Raw genomic sequence first — 21,314 nt, 5'->3', positions numbered from 1 at the left:
GCGTGCGTGTCTTTGATGAATGTTTTATCCCGTCAAAGCAGATTTGTGACACATTGGGAGCAGCGACAAGCCGCCATAATCATGAGGGGCGGAAGGTGAGCGATGCATTTTCATAATGAATGATGACAAAAAACACAAACTGAGGAAGGATGATGAAAGAGGGTCATGAACGGTGGGTGCCATTGACGGTGATTGGCGTCTAATTAGTTTGGAATGAAAGGCAGGGATTAGTTTGGATGTTACTGGGCAAATTATTAGTATGATGATTTATAAGAAAAGAAAAAAACTTAGTTATTCATTCTTTAGTCACTTTTTTGTTGTGTTATTGTTGTTTTTCCTCCATTTTCATTTTCTTCCCATCTGTTTTTTATTTTAAACTGACTTTACCAAAACTTTCTTGTTGTTTTGCAATCATGTGCTAACATTTCACGTCACTGAAATCATTTATCACTAATATTAATTTGATTTAACTCTCATTTAGTTTTTTTTTGTTCTTATTGCGATGTTGATTTTTTTTTATAAACACATTTTAATAATTATCAGTATCTAATCATCATTTTTAATTAGTAATATTTTTATTATAATATTGTCTTTTATTAATTTTTCTGTACATATTTAATTAGATTTTTTTATTTTATTTTTAGAAATTAAATCAACATGGTCAAAAATATTTATTCCAAATGAATGAATATCCCCAAAAAAATGAATTTAAATTATCAAAAAAATATATTATAAATCTACACATATACTAGAACATATAAAGTACATGTAAAAGCTTTTTTATTTTGAACTTTCACTTGTTGTTTTAGTATTCATATGTTAAAATTTTGACAAGAATAATGATGCTTTGTATTCATTTTTCTGTATACGTTTAATATGATTTTTTTAATACGTTTTTTTTTTTTTTTAATTGGAAATCAACATGGTAAAAAATATTTAAACCAAATTGAGTAAATTTCCTGAAATTAATTTGGATAAAGGATCGTTCATTCGTCCCTCCCAGTCAAAAAATAAATTGAACGTCTAGTACTGTTGATGGCAACCAATGGTTTAACAAAGAAGTGACACGAACACACCCCAAAGTTAATCGGCACTAACCAAAAATCAAAGCATTTTATAGTATTTTCTACTCGCTTTTAAATAGTTTTCAGCAAAAGTTCTTTTTCCACGTTTGTACTTAACTTTTCTCGCAATTTTTCCCACTTTATCTCCCGAGCCAAGAAAACAAATACAAGCCGTCATTGAAACGAGCATGAAACGACAGTGCCATTTTCTCCTCCATCACACGATGTCACTTTCAGTCTTACCAAAACATTTTCCCTCATTTTCATACCCGACTTGGAAACTTCTTCTTTCTGGGACATTTTTTTTTTTATATATATATTTTAGTCGCTCGCTTCAGATGTGACTGCGCTTTTATTTTCACCTCCTCGTCACCCGCATCACCACCACCACCACCACCACCACACTGAAGGCAGAGTATAAAACAAACTCTTGTTTTTTTTTTTTTTTTAGGGCCTTAAAAGTGTCGCCCGCCTGCGTTGACAGCATGGAGGAGGAATACGAGTTATATTCTTATTTGCCATCCCCTTGTCATGCTACACCTAAAATTAAATCCTGTGATCCTTGCGAGGATCACAGGAAACATATGCTCAGGTACATGGCAAACAAATAAGGAGAAAAGGCAAACCCTCAGGCTGTTGACATCCAAGTTTAACTACTGCCTTGTAATTATGTTATTACAATGTAATTACTGTGTTATTACTCAATATATAGCAACCTGAGTTAGGCCTGAACGATATTGGAAAAAACTATTGCTGCGATTTTTTGGGGGTTTGCGATATATTGCGATATTGCAATATTAAAAAGAAATATATATATATATATTTTTAAAAAGACATTTTACTAGATGACTTGAATAGCTGTTTGGAAAGACTTTGGATGACTCATCGTGACCACAGTGTACAGTATTCCATCGTTTTTCGTGGTTAATAGGGACCAGAACCCGCCGCGATAAGTGAAAAACCGCGAAAAGTAGCGCATGGAGTGACATTTACAAATTTCAAACTCCTCATAATCACTTCTGGCGTTTATTTTATATTTCTCGAACGTCTCCACATGCTCCCCCCACAGACACACACATTCCTTCCAGCCCACGCTTCTTTGCAGAAACTGTTTAACAAGTTAAACGATGATTGACAGATTGCTGCCCGGCTTCTTTGACCAGATCAAAGCCATCGTTAACTTTAATAAGCAAGTGCCGCAGTGACTGAGAGCTGGGAAAGGGGGTGAGAGAGGCTGTGCGAGCGAATGAAGCAGATCAAAGGTTTGTGGATTGGAAAAATTTATCGCACGTCCTTGCGATGGGACTATCGCGCATGCGCACATCGCGATGGCGATGTTTAAACGATATATCGTTCAGGCTTAACCTGAGTCCAAACATAAGCACAGGTACATGTCAAAACAAAAAGAAGTGCCAAATTCTCTGGCTGTTGGCATCCATATTTAACTATCACGTTATTACTATGTCATTACAATGAATTTACTGTATAATTACTCAATAATTATACATTTACGTCCAAAGATGCATGGGTACATGGCAAAAAAATAAGTTGAAATGTCAAACCCTCTGGCTGTTGGCATCCAATTTCAACCACATCGCTATTAGTATGTTATTACAATTGATTGATTGATTGATTAATTTATTTCGAGCAGTAATAACAAAAACAGCAAGAATAGGGGAAAACAATAACAATAGTACATGTAGATTTTAACAAAAATTAATGTAGCAATGTAATTACTGTATTAATACTAGATATTTGATATTTGAGTTCAAACATATGTACAGGTACATGACAAAAAAAGTAAGGAATATTGCCAAACTGGCTATTTACATCCAATTTTAACTATTTTTTTTTTTTTTTTTTTTAACAGTTATGAAAATATAATTACTGTGTTATTACCAAATATTTATACAGCTATCTAAATCTAATCCTCCATACCAACCAATGCAAATTCACCTTTTTCCTTCTAGTCCGCACTCTAGCAACTGACAACCTGCCCGTCATTTGGCAGGTCGGTCACCTCTCAACTGCCGCTTTCATCTTTTTGCTGCACTTTCATCACCTGGCGCTCCCCATGTGGGCCCGTCGTCACCGGGAATCTGGCGGGTGCCGGAATGAACAAAAAAAAAAAAAAACTGGGGCATCAGAAGTCCCGAAGGCTTAGAGCTGCAACTTTTTGTGCATAATCAGAAGATGGTGCAATGACAAAGAAAAGTCGGGACCGAGACGGAGAACAAACCGGAATAATAAATTTGACTGCGCCGTTAAAATAATAATAAAAGGAAGTTGATTACGCAGCGGAGCGGGCGGCGTTTAGGGGTGAGGGAGAGAGAGTGAAAGTGAGCAAGGGGTGCAGACAGAAGTTGCGCTTCCCTCTTTTTCCATTTGGAAGCGACGAGGTGGCGGCCATGCTTTTTCTTCAAGCCATATTGAAAAGACGACTTCTGCTGCAGAAAGGTGAAACTCTTGACTTCACCTGCACGAGCAACTTTCCATATTTTTTTTGTTTTTCTAACTTTCATTCATGGCAACATCTGCATGTTTTTTCTCCAAAACTTGACTAAATTAAGGGAACGTACCCATTACATATGTGCAATTACTTAGCAATTACAATGTAATAACACAGTAATAAAATAGAAATAACCTCATTACCTCATTCACATCCTTAACTTGATTAAATTCATTATATATGTGTAATTACTTAGTGATTAATCTGTAATGACGGCAATAATATAGAAATGAATGTATTAACTAATTTACTGCCATTGATGGCGATAGGCGTCCAATCCTTTTGGACTGGGAGCAATCGTTCAAAATAGTAAACATAGTAATGAATGTGTTAACTCATTTATTTCCATAAATAACTAGTACTCATCATATACGTTAGTAATTACAATGTAATAACATAGCAATAACAAACTAATGAATTTGTTAACTGTCTTAGACAGCTTAAGACGTCTGAACGATTTGGACTGGGATGGCTAGAAGCGATTATTCAAGATAGTAATACTATAGTAACACATATGTTAACTCATTTACTGCTTCAAATAGATTGTACTCTTTACTATTGTTAGTAAAGACATATAAATGGTATAGTAATGAGTGTGTTAAGTAACTAACCAGCCATCAAGGAAAATAGATATTAAATTCATTTGGACCGGGAAGGTCGATAGCGATCATTTGACATAGTAGTCACAGAGTTGTACATGTGTTAAATCATTCACTGCCTCAAATAGATTGTACTCATTATAAATGTGTAACTACATAGTGATTACAAGGCAACGACATAGTGATAATAGTAATATTGTGTTAGATTGTCCTGGTTCGTCGATCACTGTCAATGGCAGCCAATTTCCGATTTTCTCGTGTTTTATAGAAGCAAACATGGAAAAAAAATGCTATTCCCGTTTTTTTTTTTTTTTTTTTTTTGCTGTAATGATAGAGCCGTTCTCGCGTTTGTCGGTTTGTCTGACAGACTCCAACTGGCGTCAGTCCCTTCTGATGATTTATTTATGGATTTGGGGATCTCCAGCTTTGAAGTGAAGCCTGGAGACGGAGAGCAAAGGGAGGGAAACGGGGACAAAGTGCTGCCTTTTGGGCCCCGCTGATGCTGCTCACGATTTTGATTAGCGATTTCCAAAAACAATAGGAATGGAAATATATATATCAGTGTTTTGTGGTGAGTTGGCAAAATGTCTTGGATGTGTAGTTCAAATTTGGTAGCATTTGGAAAAAGCGGGTTCATGAAAATAGGCGAACTAAAATGGCACTTTCTGTGTCTTTTCAGGGATGACTTTTTGAGAGTTCTTTGTAGGTTTAATCATGACGGACATGTCTACGAAGTTTAATGTTCCTCATTTAAACTGTGTAGGGGAAAACCGGAGCTAAATACGTCCACTTCAAACCAAAACAGCAGGCTTTCAGTGTGTTTTGCAAAAATCTTTTTTGAGGCAGTTTTGTAATTCTACTTATGATAAATCTTTCCACAAACGCTCGTGTCACTGGGTGAAATTAGTTCAGGGGCTGAATTTTTTATTTTTTTTATATTCGGAAAGGCACATATGAGATAAATGAGCCTAAAATGTCCGCATTGAACTAAAACGTCAAGCTTCCTGTGTTTTTTCAGACATGACTTTGGTGGGTGTCCCACCAAATTTCATGTTAGTACCAGTGTTGTCAGTAATTACTTACCTGTTTTGGTCTCAAGTCACACGCGCAAAGTGTTTTAGGACTTAGAAAGTCATGTGCCAGGCTGCCAGCTCGGGTGCACATTTGAGCCGAGTGCAGTCACCTATTGAAATGTGTGAGGGAATATTGATCCGTGTACGTCCATGAATGAACTTAAGTATTTTTCCTTTATTCTGGAGGGTTCCAGCGATAGGTTGGACCCCCTACATGTGCAGCCGTTTCGCAGCTTTGCTGTTGCAATGACGGGTAGTCATCGCTCCAAGTTTTGTTTACATCATATTCGTGTTGCACATTTATGCCGTGACGTGAAGTGTTCGTTTAGTGTATTTGAGAGGTGTTGTAAATGTGAGTGATTGAGTGTAAAGTGCTTAGTTGCCGCCACGCTTTGTGGCCAAATTGACCGTGTTTGTGTACGGAGTACTTCCGGGTTGTGAGCGCGCATTCGCGCCCGCCCCCACCTATGTGTTGATTGCACTGTGCAATTCCCATTTGTGTGTTGTTGATTATTGTGCAGTAAATCTGCATTGTTTTACATCGGCACTGATATGCTGTTAACCCTAACTCCTAACCCGAAATTCAGAATTTTTGACATTAGGCTTCATCTTTGAGTTAGCGGGGTTTAATTGGTCAGTGGAGTTATTCCATGCAGTTTGTCTGGTATTAGTCAGTTTGAGGGCTCTGGAGTGGCTAAGCTAGCACTAGTCAATGGTGGTTGGCATCAACTCCCTCGGCTAATTAAACCTCCGCTAACTGGAAGATTAAGCCTTATGTTAAAAATTCTGATTTTACCCTTTAAATTCAAATATCGGCAAGTCAATTACTTGCGATGACATTTTTCTGTTGTCATTCATATGTTGAGGCGGCAGAGGGGGAAGAATTGGTTAAAAAAAATCTCATAAATTACTTTTAAAGTAACTTAGTTACCTAATAATAAAGTAATCAATAAAGTAACTTGATTACTATTTTGAGGCATAATCAGTAATCAGTAATTACCGTATTGGCCCGAATATGAGATGGTGGTTTTTTGCATTGAAATAACACTGAAAAAGAGGGGGTCGTCTTATATTCGCAGTCTAGACATTATACACATTCACGACGCTAGATGGCTCCAGATATCATTGAAGCGATGTTCTGTCATAAGAGATTTCAGCTATTCTCCCCATTTACGACGCTAGATGGCGCCATATGTCATTGAAGCGATGTTCTGTCATGAGAGATCTCAGCTACTCTTTATAGTTTAACCAGTTTGCATTATTTTATTGCAATGTTTTTCCTCATTCAGATTTGTTTCAAGACTACAGTTACAGTTAGACTTCACTTTGATGGTTAATGCAGTTATTGCAATTTTGTTGTTTCATCACAATAGATTGGTTTATTGACATTTCAAAAACCAGAAGCCATTCATTTACGAATGTGATTGCACTTTAATTTACATATTTAAATGTTCAGATATTAAGATTTGAATGAGGCAAAATAACATTCTTTTTTCTCAAATATATTGTTTTAATCATTTGTTTCAGATGTACTGTAATTTTCTGTATAAAAATTAATTTGGTGTTCAAAAAGTCTTTTTTTCAAACTTGAGTCTTGAAAAAGAGGGGGTCGTCTCATAATCAGGGCCGTCTTATATTCGGGCCAATACGGTAAATTACTTTTTCAAGTAATCTGTGACAACACTGGTTACTACATGAAACTGGCTTCAGGGGGCTGATTTTTTTTTTTCTTTTTCCAAATTTGGTAAGGCACATACGAGCTAAATGAGCCTAAAATGTCCATATTAGACTAAAATGTCAGACTACTGTGTATTTTCAGGTATAGCCTCTTGAGACTTTTTTGTAGTTCCACTCATACAAAGTTTCATGTTGCCAAGTAAAACTGGCTTTAGGAGCTGATTTTTTTCCCCCCAAATCCTTTTTGGCAGAGTGGAGTAAAATGAGCCCAAAATGGCTGCTTCACACCAAAATGACAGGGTTGTGTCTTTTCAGGCATGACTTCCAAGACTTTTTGGTGGGTCTACTTACGCTGGACCTTCCCGCCAAATTTCATTTTACTATATGAAACTGGCTTCAGGGGCTGAATTTTTTTACTTCAAATCTAGGTCTCCTCGTGATTGACATGTTTACCAATTTTCTTGTTGTGCCGTCAAACTGACTTCCGGGGGTTGAATTCTCCCTGAATTCTGTAAATGTAATGCCAGAGCAGAATAAGGATTTATTATTTAATAATTTTTTTCTGAGTGACAGAAACGTCACTTGCAATGAGCGTTGACATTTTGTTAAAATGTTCATCGTGCCCTTCCCAATTTTGGTACATCATGATAAAAGCGAGGTAGATCTGCTAGTTTCGTATTTGTTGGGTAATTTCTCATGTTTAACACACTGACGGCCATTGACAACGATTGATGTTCAATCCATTTTGACTGGCTTGCAATCGCTGCTAGCCCCTCCCAGTCAAAATGGATTGGACATCTATCGCTGTCAATCGCAGTGAACGGGTTCATAGTTAATATTGCGTGACCTTTTGTTGTTTCCTGTCAGCGTGGCGCCTCTTCCTTCGCCTTCGCCGCCTCCCTCTCAGAAATGCAGATGCACCTCCTTTGATTTTGTCGCTAGAGATTAATTAGCGCCTCGGCATGAGGCCTATTTATACCACCGGCCACCAGAGGGAAACAAGATGGAGGCCGAGCCAGAGAGGATGTAAGAACAATTAAAGATGCTAATTTTCATTTTTCAATTTATGAGTTGTAGAATCAAAAAGGTCATTACACAAAAAAGGGATCATTTTAGTTTTTTTTTTTCCAACTTCCTCTGTTCATTGTTTGCTCGCAAAAGTCACATATATATTTTTTCCTGGCTAATTTCAACAACGTTTTTCATAATGGTTGTGCTAATTTTGAATGTTTAGTGGCTAATCAGGTTGTCTTTTTGCTAGCTAACGTCAGAATACATTTTTTTTTCTATTTGCTTGGCTAATTTCAACATCTTTTTTCATCAAGATGTGCTAATTTTGAATGTTTGCTGGCTAATCATGTCATGATTGCTAGTTAAAGTCACATTCTAAGTTTTTCTGGTGAATTTCAAACAACGCTTTTCATCATAGTTGTGCTAGTTTTAAATGTTTAGTGGCTATTCAGGTTGGCTTTTTGCTAGCTGAAGTCAACATACATTTTTTCCCCCTATTTTCTCAGCTAATTTTAACATCATTTTGAACCAAGATGTGCTAATTTTGAATGTGTGCTGGCTAATCATGTCAAATTTGATTGTTGAAGACACATGCTAAGTTTATCTGGCTAATTTCAACAACATTTTTTTTTTTAAAAATCATGTATGTGCAAATTTTAAGGTTTGTTGCTAAATCATATCACGTTGTTAAAGTCACAAGCTAATTTCTCAAACATTTTTTCCCCGGCTAATTTCAACAACGTTTTTCATCATGGTTGTGCTAATTTTGAATGTTTAGTGGCTAATCAGGTTGTCCTTTTGCTAGCTGAAGTCAGAATACATTTTTTTTCTATTTGCTCGGCTAATTTATACATCTTTTTTCATCAAGATGTGCTAATTTTGAATGTTTGCTGGCTAATCATGTCATGTTTGCTAGTTAAAGTCACATTCTAAGTTTTTCTGGTGAATTTCAAACAACACTTTTCATCATAGTTGTGCTAGTTTTAAATGTTTAGTGGCTAGTCAGGTTGGCTTTTTGCTAGCTGAAGTCAACATACATTTTTCCCCTATTTTCTCAGTTAATTTTAACATCATTTTGAACCAAGATGTGCTAATTTTGAATGTGTGCTGGCTAATCATGTCATGTTTGCTTGTTGAAGTCACATGCTAAGTTTATCTGGCTAATTTCAACAATATATATATATATATATATATATATATATATATATATATATATATATTTTTTTTTTTTTTTATCATATATGTGCATATTTTAAGGTTTGTTGCTAAATCATATCACCTTGTTAAAGTCACATGATAATTTCTCAAACATTTTTTCCCCGGCTAATTTCAACAACATTTTTCATCATAGGTGTACTAATTTTGAATGTCTGTTGCCTAATAATGTCACGTTTGATAGCCAAAGTCACCAGCTAGGTTTTCATATCTCCTGGCTAATTTCAGCAACATTTTTTTTTAATATAATAGTTGCGCAAATTTTTCCTTTTTGTTGGCTTTTTCCATATTTTCTGGCTAAATTAGCAATTAGCATGCAATTTATCTTTGTGACATGCGTGCCTATTTTAGTTCACACACACACACACACACACATTATCCTAATTTACTGTTGTTTAACTTCTTTGTTTATCGTGTCATGTTATATTTGCTAACCAAACTCACATTGTAATTTTTCAAATTTTACTGCGAATTTCCACAACAGCTTTTTAGCGTAGTTGTACTAACTGTTTTTTTGCTTGCTGATTTAGCATTTGTTCACTTCCTATTTTGAATGTTTGCTAATATACGCCACATTTTCCGGCTACTTTAGCTCATAATTGTCGGCCATGAAACTTGCGCTTATTGTAGTGCACACACACTATCCATCCTCATTCTCGTGTTCATCTTCCACACTGACGTGTGTGAGCTGTAATTTGCCACTTCAAAGTTCTTACCCGTCATCATCCGAGTGCCAATTCATTTGCACTCCAATCCTTTAGAGGGAGGAAGTCGGAGATAAGACCACCAGTCGGACCGCCACCAGTATGCGAGGATGTGCGTGTACGTTCGTATGTGCTGATATGAGTCATTCTCAAGAGTGCTTGATTTTCCTCCATCCTCCTTTGCTTCCTTTTGTCATTTAATGTTGGCGCAGGCATTCACACACAAGCACAACATACAATACAAGTGACATAATTGGGCTGAATTCTGTTTTTTTGTGTGTTATGTTTTTGTCATAATCACACCAGGGATTCTTTGCTTCCTGGCTAATTGTCTTGTTGCCATCTAATTTCATGCTTTTGGGTTAATGTCAAATATTCGCTGGCTAATTACCGATTTGTTGGCTAATTTATCAAGTTTGCAGGCTAATGTAAACTATGTAGGCTAATTTCTCCTGTTATGTGGCTAATGCGACATGTTTGCTGGATAATTTTGTAACATTTCAAGGCTGATTTCTTCTGTTCTGTGGCTATAGTCACATGTTTGCTGGCTAATACAACATTGATAGACTAATTTCTCCTGTTCTGAGGAGAATGTCTTGTGGTTGATAGCTAATATTGTGGCATTCAGTTAATTTCCTCTGTTCTGTAGCTAATGTCACATGTCCGCTAGCTAATTTGACATTTAAAAGCTAATTTCTTCCGTTCTGAGGTGAACGCCATAGATGTTTGCTGAAAAATATTACATTTTTTGGCCAATTCCTCCTGTTCTATTTACATGTGTGCAGGCTAATGGAACACTTTTAAGCTAATTTATCCTGTTATGTATCTAATGTCACATGTTTGCTGGCTAATTTTGTAACATTAAACGACTAATTTCTCCTGCTCTGAGGTGACCGTCACTTATTTGTCGGCTAATTTTGTTACATTTAATGTAGGGTGACCAAACGTCCTCTTTTGCCCGGACATGTCCACTTTTCACGTCGTGTCCTCGTCATCCGGCCGGGTTTTATAAATTCATGAAAATGTCCGGTTTTTATGATTTTTCACGGGACCAATTTGAAGAGAATCCCTCCGGCCGCTGGGGGGCAGCGCTTGCCTGCGTTGTTGTGGCTCCTACTAGTACGGGCGGGAGAAGGAGTACAGTTTACCCCTGGTATTATGGGGCATTACCGCCATCTACTGGGTTGACGGTTTGGCAAGAAAACAGGCAGTTATAGACTGCAATAAGGAGTAGTTTTAAGAGACGTTTATAGTGCTCCGTACACCTTTCTGTAAGTTTATCTTCTGTTAATGTCGCTCATGTGTCTTCTGTTCTATATTATACCATATATGGGTACCAAGAGATGCAGTATGTTGTATTAGTCTTGTATTAATTGTTCTGCGTTCGTGTATTTGGTTGAATGTAAGTATTATATTCTAAGAGGGAGCGCCTGCACAGTTGTTAAGTTTTTTACGATAAATACGTATATAATGGCAACTGTTGACTTCTGTCGGAGTTTTGTACTGGTGTGATCTGTAAAATCCTGTTTGGTGTTGCATCGTTGTGCTACAGATAATTGTAAACTTAAAGTTTGATTTTGCCTCGTCTTCCGGTACTCGCTAATAAGGTAGCTATCAGTGAGCTAACTAAGCCGCACTAGGCATTATGGGAAACGTAGTTTTGAACTGCTGCATTTGGAAACATGCCGGTTGAATAGTTTGTCAGTTTATTTTAGTTATTGTTTGCGTGCAATCTAGAACATTAAATGAGAATAAAAATTGAGTGGGAATAACAATTTCTCAGTGACAATTGTCGTGATAATAATTTATAAAAACGTTTTTGTGGCACAAGCCTGTTGTGTGTCCGTATTGACTGTACTATATTTCCATACGTCTGCATATTTTTTTGGTCATTATTTAAATTTTTTTTTGGATTGTTTTTTTAGTAAAAATAAAGCCTGTTGAGTAAAAAACGTATTTCTATATAGTATATAATATATACTATATGGCTTTTTTTTTATTTTAATTTTTTTTAATAAAACTGAATTTTTCTGTCCAGACGGAGGAGGCACTCTTTAAATATATTAAAGTGATATAGGCATCTTTGAGTGAACTTCGAGTAAAATTCAAGTATCTCGAGGCCGGGCAAAGTGTCCTCTTTTTTTGGAACTCAAAATATGGTCACCCTAATTTAAAGGGTAATTTCTTCTGTTCTTTTCTGTGGCTGTTACCACATGTTTGCTAGCTAATATACCATTTAAAGGCTAATTTCTTCTGTTGATGTTGTAACATTTTATAGGCCAATTTCTCCTGTTCTTTGGCTGGTATAATACATTTCGTGGCTAATTTACTGTATCTTATTTGCCAGCTAATTTCATGTTTGTGGGTTAATGTCAATTTTTTTGCCAGCTAATTACAGATTTGTTGGCAAATTTCTTAAGTTAATGGATAATGTAACATTTACACATGAAAGACTAATTTTGGCTAACGTCACGTTTGCAGGTAACATTTGTATGGCAATTCCTTCTGTTCTGTTGCTAGTCTTACAGTTGCAAGAGTATGCGTTGCATGCCGTGGAAACCTTCCTCCCGATGCCTTCAAGAGAGCACGCTGGCGGGTTGAGCTGCTAGCCTGGACTTTTTGCTTAGTGGTTACCGTGCTCCCCTGCTGCGCTGTACTAGTGTCACACGTTTGCAAGCTAATTTAACATTTATAGGCTAATTTCTCCTGTTCTGTGCTGGTAAACGTCACACGTTTGCTTGCATATTTTATAAAAATGTCTTCTGTTCTATGGTTAACGTCACATAGTTGCTAGATAATTTATATATGTTCACCTGTTCTGTGGTGAAGGCCTTCTTTGATGGTAAATATACATTTTTAGGCAAATTCCTCCTGTTCTGCGGCTAATGTCACATATTTGCTGGTTAATTTAACAATTTTAGGATAACTTGTTCCCTTCTGTGGCGAACGTTGCATTTTTGCAGGCTAATTTCATACATCTCGTTGGCTATTGCGGCACATATGAAGGAAGCGCCAAAAGCAGCTGCGGGCGCGTTTCTGTGAGTCAGACAGGATGCCAGGATGCCAAGTGATGCTGATGCAAAGATGCAGAATGAACTTTTTATTATTTTTTTTAGGGAGCGAAAAGTAGGTCAGGCAGAGGCGGGCGAGCGAGCCGGCTCCAAAAACAACTGACCAAAACACTCACACAGAGAGGCAGAGCGTAAATAAGGCTTATTACTAACGACACACATACACTGTGTGTTTGTAAATGATTTCAAATATGTCAATACATGCAGGTGGGGGTGTGCGTGCGTGTGTGTGCTTAAGGACTCACTGCTATATTAATGTGATTTCTCCCAAAATGAATAACTGAACATACTGTACATACTGAAAGATGAACTTGTTGAGCAGAAGTTAGCCCAAAACTAAAGAATGCATCTTTTTCACATAATTGTTTCCTTGCACCCCTAATGTCTCTGTTCCATCCTAACACTTGGGGTCCTTGCAGACTCGTATCCTTACATCCTCACCTCCAGAATTCCTTGCATCCTTTCTAATACCCCTTTCCCACTGGCCAAAAAACCAGTGGGAAAAGTGGGAAGTGGGAAAAGTGGGAAGTGGGAAGTTTGGCCAGTGGGAAAGGGTATAATACCCCTTTCCCAGTGGCCAAAAAAACCCATGTCAACCCACTAACAATCGGCTTTTGGCAGTGGGAAAGGTGCAGCGACCCGCCTCGAACCGTGTCAGTCAACCCGCCAAGCGACCCGCGTTAAAATCACCTCGGCTCTGATCATCATGCACTGTGAAAGCAAAACCCCGGGTCAATAGTCAACACCCTAATCTATGTGGTGACGTAGGCCCTTACGTGATGCGTCGTAACAACGTGCCAGTCGCTTCCCATTTAACACGCCCCACAACCGTAGTTACGTCGATGCTCACAACAAAGCTAGTAGAAGAAGAAGGAGCCAGTAGCGCACAAAACCAAAATTCACGTTGCCGACGTTGCCTCAGCACAAGCAGAGTGTTGATCCTTTGCTGCATTTCGACCATTTTGAGGGCAGTAAAAATCATGAAAACAGAGAACACAAACGGGAAGGAGGCTTCCATGTTGCTCTGAATTGTTTACTTCCTTGAACTGAATGAATTCGGTCGCACTTGTCGACGCGCATCTTAGCATGGTGACGTCATGTAACCTTACGCACGGCTGAGGGGGGGGGGGGTTAAACGGGTGAAAAAAAAAAGACACGGCTTTTTTTTGTCATTGGGAAAGGTGCAAAATGCCAATTGCTAGTGGGTTGCATCGGCTTGGAAAAAATGCGCGTTGACCCACTAGTTTCAGTGGGAAAGGGGCATTACAGTCACATTCCCACATCTCCACTATTTCCCTTATCCTCAGATACCTAGATACTAACATCCTTAAATATTTTCTTAGTATAGATAATATTTTCTTAGTAAGTAGATACTAGTATATAATTCATTTCCTTACCTCAAAGTTTAAAAGTTTCTTATTTTGTCATTACAACAAGTGTAACGAAATACATTCTTGCATCGTTTCGTTCTTGCTTCCTTACAGATTGACATACAGTACTACGACCCTTGTAACCTCACCTCCTTGCTCCTTCTCAAACTTACTTTCTTGTATTCCTTTACCCATGCAGTTCAAACTTGCACACATGTATCCTCACATACAGTGGGGAGAACAAATATTTGATACACTGTCGATTTTCCTGGTTTTCCCACTTGCAAGCCATGTAGACGTCTGTAATTTGTATCTTAAGTTCTCTTCATCTGTGAGGGACGGAATCTAATACAAAAATCCAGAAAATCACATTGTATAATTTTTAAATAATAAATTTATATTTAACTTTATGAAATAAGTATTTGATACATTACCAACTAGTAAAATTTTCGGCTCTTAGTTCTTTTTTAAGAACCCCTCCTGTTCTCCACTCATTACCGGAAGTAACTGCACCTGTTTGAACTTGTTACCTGTATAAAAGACACCTGTTCACATGCTCAAACAAACAAACTCCAACCGCTCCACAATGGCCAAGACCAAAGAGCTGTGTAAGGTCATGAGGGATAAAATAATAGACCTGCACAAGGCTGGGATGGGCTACAGGAAAATAAGCAAGCAGCTTGGTGAGAAGGTAACAACTGTTGGAGCGATTATTAGAAAATGGAAGAAGTTCAAGTTGACGGTCAATCTGCCTCGTTCTGGGGCTCCATGCAAGATCTCACCTCGTGGGGCATCACTGATCATGAGGAAGGTGAGGGATCAGCCCAGAACTACACGGCAGGACCTGGTCAATCACCTGAAGAGAGCTGGAACCACAGTCTCGAAGAAAACCATCGGAAACACATTACGCCGTCATGGATTCAAATCCTACAGCGCACGCAAGGTCCCGCTGCTGAAGCCAGTGCATGTCCAGACACGTCTGAAGTTTGCCACTGACCATCCGGATGATCCAGAGGAGCAATGGGAGAAGGTCATGTGGTCGGATGAGACCAAAATCGAACTTTTTGGTCTAAACTCGGCTCGTCGTGTTTGGAGGAAAAAGAAGGATGAGTACAACCCCAAACATGGAGGAGGAAACATCATTTTTGGGGGGCTGCTTCTCTGCCAAGGGTACAGGACGACTGCACCGTATTGAGGGGAGGATGGATGGGGCTATGTATCGCCAGATCTTGGCTGACAACCTCCCTCCTTCAGTGAGAGCCCTGAAGATGGGTCGTGGCTGGGTCTTCCAGCATGACAACGACCCAAAGCACACAGCCAAGGCAACTAAAGAGTGGCTCCGTAAGAAGCATCTTAAGGCCCTGGAGTGGCCTAGCCAGTCACCAGATCTGAACCCGATAGAAAATCTATGGACGGAGCTGAAAGTCCGTGTTGTCCGTGTTGAAACCTGAAGGCTCTGGAGAAGATTTGCATGGAGGAGTGGGCCAAAATCCCTGCTGCAGTGTGTGCAAACCTTGTCAAGGACTACAGGAAACGTTTGGTATCTGTAATAGCAAACAAAGGTTTCTGTACCAAATATTAAGTTCGATTTTTGTGATGTATGAAATACTTATTTCATGCAATTAAATGCAAATTTATTATTTAAAAATTATACAACGTGATTTTCTGTTTTTTTGTATTAGATTCCATCCCTCACAGTTGAAGAGAACTTATGATACAAATTACAGACCTCTACATGCTTTGCAAGTGGGAAAACCAGCAAAATCGGCAGTGTATCAAATACTTGTTCTCCCCACTGTATATGCTCCTTGGCATTCTCTCTCCTTGCATTCTTACGTCCTTTCATCCTCACGACTCAATACTTTTTCAAATTCTTACAATGTATTCTTCCATACTTTGCTCTATGTAATCTTTGCCCCCTTACTTACAGCCTCACTTGCTTTCATCGTCACACTTATTGCCGTTTACGTTACATCCGCACATTGCTCCTTTTATACATTCTTACGTCCTTACATTTTCACCTCCTTGTTTTCCAACATCTTCTCATCATTGCATCCTCACTTTTTTTCATCCTCTCATTATCACATACTGTCATTCTCACATTCATATACAGTATATCCTTACATCTTCGCCCAGTGCAGTCCCTACATCCTTACTTAAATCCTTACCTCCAAGCATCTTGGCTTCTTCTCTTCCTTGCATCCTCACTTTCGTACAAATGCGTTCGTCCCCACATTCTAATCCAGTAATCCCTTTTAATGGTGACCGCCGTCCCTCATGAAAAAAAAAAAAAAATCAGCGAAGTAGAGGCCGAGCTTTTTTGCATTTTTTTTTTGTGTGTGTGGGGGAGGGGGTTAATGTATTTATTCAGATTTAACAGCGTTGAAAAGAGATACATAAAAAATGTTTTTTCCCAAAATATAATAAAGAGAAAAAAAAACAAAAACAAAACAAAAAAAAAAAACCTTACATGTGTATGGCAGAAAACACTCAGGTGACTTAAAGTTCCGCTCTGAGACCCCCAATTTAGCCAACTTTCAAAATTGTCCGGTATGCACGTGTGATACATCACTGGAAAGCTTAAAATCTCAATTTTCTGAGGGAAGAAAAAATTTGAACATGAGGGCATTTAAAAAAAAAAAAATTTTTTTTTAAACAGCAAAACCCTATCAGGAGGTGAGAGCACGCGAGAGCTTAATTACAGACGCTATGACTTTATTGAGATATTATCGCGTACTTACCTTGTTTCGATCCATAAACTCCATGTAGCATGTATCACTGAGTGTCAAGACACAGCTGTGAATGGCCACAGCTGGATTTTGGGGGGATTTTATGGGTGAAACATGGTAATATAACAAGGGTCGCGATGCAGAAATCGCAGACATTATGGAGGGGGTCGAGATTTTCTTTTTCATATACAGTATTTACCTTTTTAAACGTTTTTTTTCCAATTTGTCTTTGTTTGGATCCATTATTTATCATCTAACATATCGGGAAAAATGTGACAGAAACAAACAAAAAAATACAATTAAGCGATAGTTATGAGGTAAATATCCATCACTTTTTTACAGACACCAATTTTTTCATTGTGACGTCATTTGTTTAAAAGTTTAAAATATTCGAGTGAATAATTTTTTAAAGTCGTTTTTTTTTTTTTTTTAAATGAAATATTAGACATCAATTAATGATTCTAAGCTAAAAATGACAGACATTTTGAATAATAAATATAATTAATTACCTTCGTTTTATGGCTGGGTTGAAACAAAAGTGGTTGCGCGACGTCTGTAAACAGGGGTTTTCAGGGAAAAACGGGCAAATTAAAAATAGTTCCGGGGCTTAATGCGCCAAGAATCTGCTATGGCAGCATATAGACATATTGTTCTATAAATTACAACAGTTGTTTTGGCTTAAAATACAGCAGTTTGTTTTAAAGAGAAGTGCAAGAGCAGAAACTGCTTTTTCAGTCTCGTCTGTGTTTTCCGCCACATGTATATTTTTATATACAGTTTTTAAGCACTGCAAATGTAACACTTATGATATAGATGAGATATATAAAAGGAAATAATGATTCGTACATGTATACATGCAAGTATCTTAGCATTTTTAAATAAAATACTGTATTTATTTATTTTCAAATAAAAAAGATAAGCGATGGACTAAGGGCGCGAAGTAGCGAGGGATCACTGTATATCCTTACATCCTTGTGCCCTGGAATCCTTGCATCCTTACTTAGATCCACGGATAGAAAGACTTGTAGTTCTTAAAAGATAAATATAAACATGTCATTTGTTCAACCCTTTCAATTTGAACCCGAGATGAACATTAATGAGCATGACAGCACTGTCGATATTTCACGAAACGAGCAGCAAAACCAAAATGAACAGGAAAATCAGAATGAGACAAGACGCGAGTATGACAAAACCGGTGTCCTGTCAGAATGTGCTACACCGGCGAAACGGGCTACCCAACGTACAACCGTGCGCTTTCAGCTTGTTTTGTTTAGATGCAAACACACAGAACTTACTAAAGATACCTTAAGAAAATACTTAAACGCAGTAATATCAAATAAGGGTGATTTAAATATGCTACGTAACTAATGTGGTCAACAGATCAACTCTTTGCTTTAAAGCTACCACAAGAAAACACAATCCTTAAAAGTATGAGAGGGAAACACATGCAAAAAGTAACCGATGTGCGCGTGTGTCGGACGTCTCGCTGCATAGACGGAATTGCAGTAACCCAGCAATGTTCTGCTAGTGACAGTGAAAAACTACTTCATCACCCCGACCGTCCATTGGTAAATGGTTTATACTTGTATGGTGTTTTTCCACCTTTCAAGGCGCTCAAAGCGCTTTACACTACAACGCCATCTACCAACTGGTGACTGGAACAACTACTCTACCACTGAGCCACACCATCCCCGAGGATCAGTCCATTGCGCGCATAAAACATGGCGCCTTCTGTAGGTCAAAATATGTACTAAACATTATAGATTTTTAAATCAATGGCAATATTTTATGTGTTTCTAATAGGGCTGTCAAACGATTAAAATTTTTAATCGAGTTAATTACAGCTTAAAAATTAATTAATCGTAATTAATCGCAATTAATCGCAATTCAAACCATCAATAAAATATGCCATATTTTTCTGTGAATTATATATGTATTCTGTAAAATAAATTGTTGGAATGGAAAGATAAGACACAAGATGGATATATACATTCAACATACGGTACATAAGGACTGTAGTGGACATTTCACTCTACTGTCATTTAAATCTGTCTATGCTGTCCTCACTCCGAAGCGTCTAGTTTTTCCAAAGCTAGACAGTTAGTGAACGACGCCTTAATAATCAGACTTCTTCCTTTTTCATCTGATTTATTAATATAATGGCCTCAAACCATTGTCCTCTTTAGACCGTCGTCAAACTACAAAAAAAAAGTACACAAGCATTGCATTAGCAACAACGTTAGCTTAGCACGCTATACAGGTTCACTAAACATAAACAAAAAGCGTCTCATACAAAAAATATAACATTTCGCTTATTAACATAATATGTACATTCTTTACAACAACCGTACTTACGGACAAATCTTTTCCAGGGATCAAATAAGTACAACAGAGACGTCGTGCAGCCATATTGAACTGGCAAGAAAAAGATAAACCATGTCACAAAGCGACCACAACAGCTCGCTGTTAGACAGCACAAAAAGCCTTGCTGTAAAACTTACCAAAAGGCAGAATACTGTCTGAGCGGGATATGTGCGTTAATTGCGTCAAATATTTTAACGTGATTAATTTAAAAAATTAATTACCGCGCGTTAACGCGTTAATTTTGACAGCCCTAGTTTCTAATAACATATTTTAGTAAAAGAGAACAATTGTGGCTTATTAACGCGTATAAGTTTTTAAGTCTGAGGTTCCTTTTAAATTGTTACATCCTCACCTGTTTGCATCCAAGCATATATTCCTCCTTGCCTCCTCATTTTCTTGCAACTTCTTATCTTTCCATCCTCACTTTCCTTCATCCTCACATACTTTCATCCTTGATTCTTTTGTATCTTTACATCCTCGCCCACAGAAAATTCTTACATCCTTACTTACATCCTCAACTCCTAGCGTCCTAGCAACTTCTTATCCTTGCATCTTCACTTCCTTGCATCCTCAAATAGTTTCACCCCCACATCCTTATGTATTCTTACATCTTCGTCCCCATGAATTCTTACTTCCTTACTAAAATTCTCAAATCCTCATCAACTAGCATCCTTGCATCTTCTCATCTTTGCATCCTCACTTTATTGCATTCTTAACATACTTTCCTCCTCACCTTTTTATATATCCTTACATCCACCCCCCTGAAATCCTTACATCCTCACTTAAATTTCTAATTTCTCACCACATAGCATCCTTGTAGGCTCTTATCCTTGCATCCTCATATTCTCATATTTGCTTAAGTCATCCTGACATCCGTACTTATCATACACCCTCTCATCCTCACCGTCACATGCATCCTTACACCCTTCTTACCATTTGGAGCCACATCCATACATCCTCCCTCCCGACTTCATTCCATCCCCACTTTCTCTCAATTTAATATCTTTAATTCTCATCCACATATCTTCACTTCCCCTCATCTTCTCATCCTTGCATTTTCTCTTTCTTGCGTCATCATTTACTTTTATCCTCATATTCTTATTTATTCTTATACACCCTTACATCATCGACCCCTGGAATCCTTAAATCCTCACTGCATAACGCCCCTGCATCTTCTCATCCTTGCAGCCTCACTTTCATGCCTCCTCTCAGCTTCACATTCATATACGTACCTTAAATAATCCTCACATCCATACTTACTATACCCCCTCTCATTTTTACTCCCTTGCAATCTCATACCCTTGTTACCATTTACCATCACATTCATACATCTTTCTCAAACCATTTTCTCTCATTCTAACATCTTTACATCTTCTCATCCTCACTTTCCCTTTTCTTTGCATCCTCACCTCCTTCCCTCCTGACATCTTTACCTCTCTTCCCCTTCTCTCCCTCTCTGTTTCTCTCTCTCTCTCGTGGGTTTGGAGCAGTAGTAACGTAAGCGCCAGTCATCTTTGATGATCACAGTCGGCTCCCCGAGTGCTCGGCGGTCCGCATCTCTCTCTCTCTCTCTCTCTCTCTCTCTCTCTCTCTCTCTCTCTCTCTGTCTCTCTCACTCTCTCTCTCTCTCTCTCTTGCTCTTTCCTTGCTCCCTACACTTTACCTTTTCTCTTTCCCAGTAGTGCGTGAGCGTTCCTGCGTGCGGCTGTCGATCTCCTCCATGTCCGCGGTAATGTTTTGTGGTTTGCGGAGGGACGTCGGGGCCAGCGGTGGCGGTGAGTGCGAGGAGGATCAATGGGGGATTCTAGGGGAGTCTGTCATGCTAATAATTGGGCTGAAGGTGGCGCCGTGGAGCCCAGTGGAGTGGAGAACTCAGTTTTCAGGACTCCGAGCCTGTAGGGGGCAGCGTAGGGGTTTGCCAGCAAGTT

The 21,314-nt window shown here is 38.2% G+C and overlaps 1 protein-coding gene across 15 annotated transcripts in view; it reads left to right on the top strand.

Moving 5' to 3' along the window:
* LOC130922192 (glutamate receptor-interacting protein 2-like) overlaps positions 1–21,314 on the top strand; it is a 132,164-nt gene that overhangs the window by 53,125 nt on the left and 57,725 nt on the right. For 2 of the 15 annotated variants that reach the window (XM_057846796.1, XM_057846795.1), the window contains exon 1: positions 1,510–3,521. The exons of 9 other annotated variants lie outside the window; for them this stretch is intronic. In XM_057846796.1, coding sequence (XP_057702779.1) covers positions 3,473–3,521 — 49 coding nt within the window. In that variant the 5' untranslated portion in view covers positions 1,510–3,472. Of the gene's footprint in view, positions 1–1,509; positions 3,522–21,008; positions 21,162–21,314 lie in introns of those variants that run through there. 4 more of the 15 variants (XM_057846793.1, XM_057846792.1, XM_057846786.1 and 1 more) reach the window with 3 other exon arrangements.

Source organism: Corythoichthys intestinalis, chromosome 9 (genome assembly GCF_030265065.1).
Source record: "Corythoichthys intestinalis isolate RoL2023-P3 chromosome 9, ASM3026506v1, whole genome shotgun sequence".
In the NCBI taxonomy this organism is placed as follows: Eukaryota; Metazoa; Chordata; class Actinopteri; order Syngnathiformes; family Syngnathidae; genus Corythoichthys; species Corythoichthys intestinalis.
Note: the sequence above shows the minus strand (reverse complement) of the source record. Positions and strands in the feature narration are given on the sequence as shown.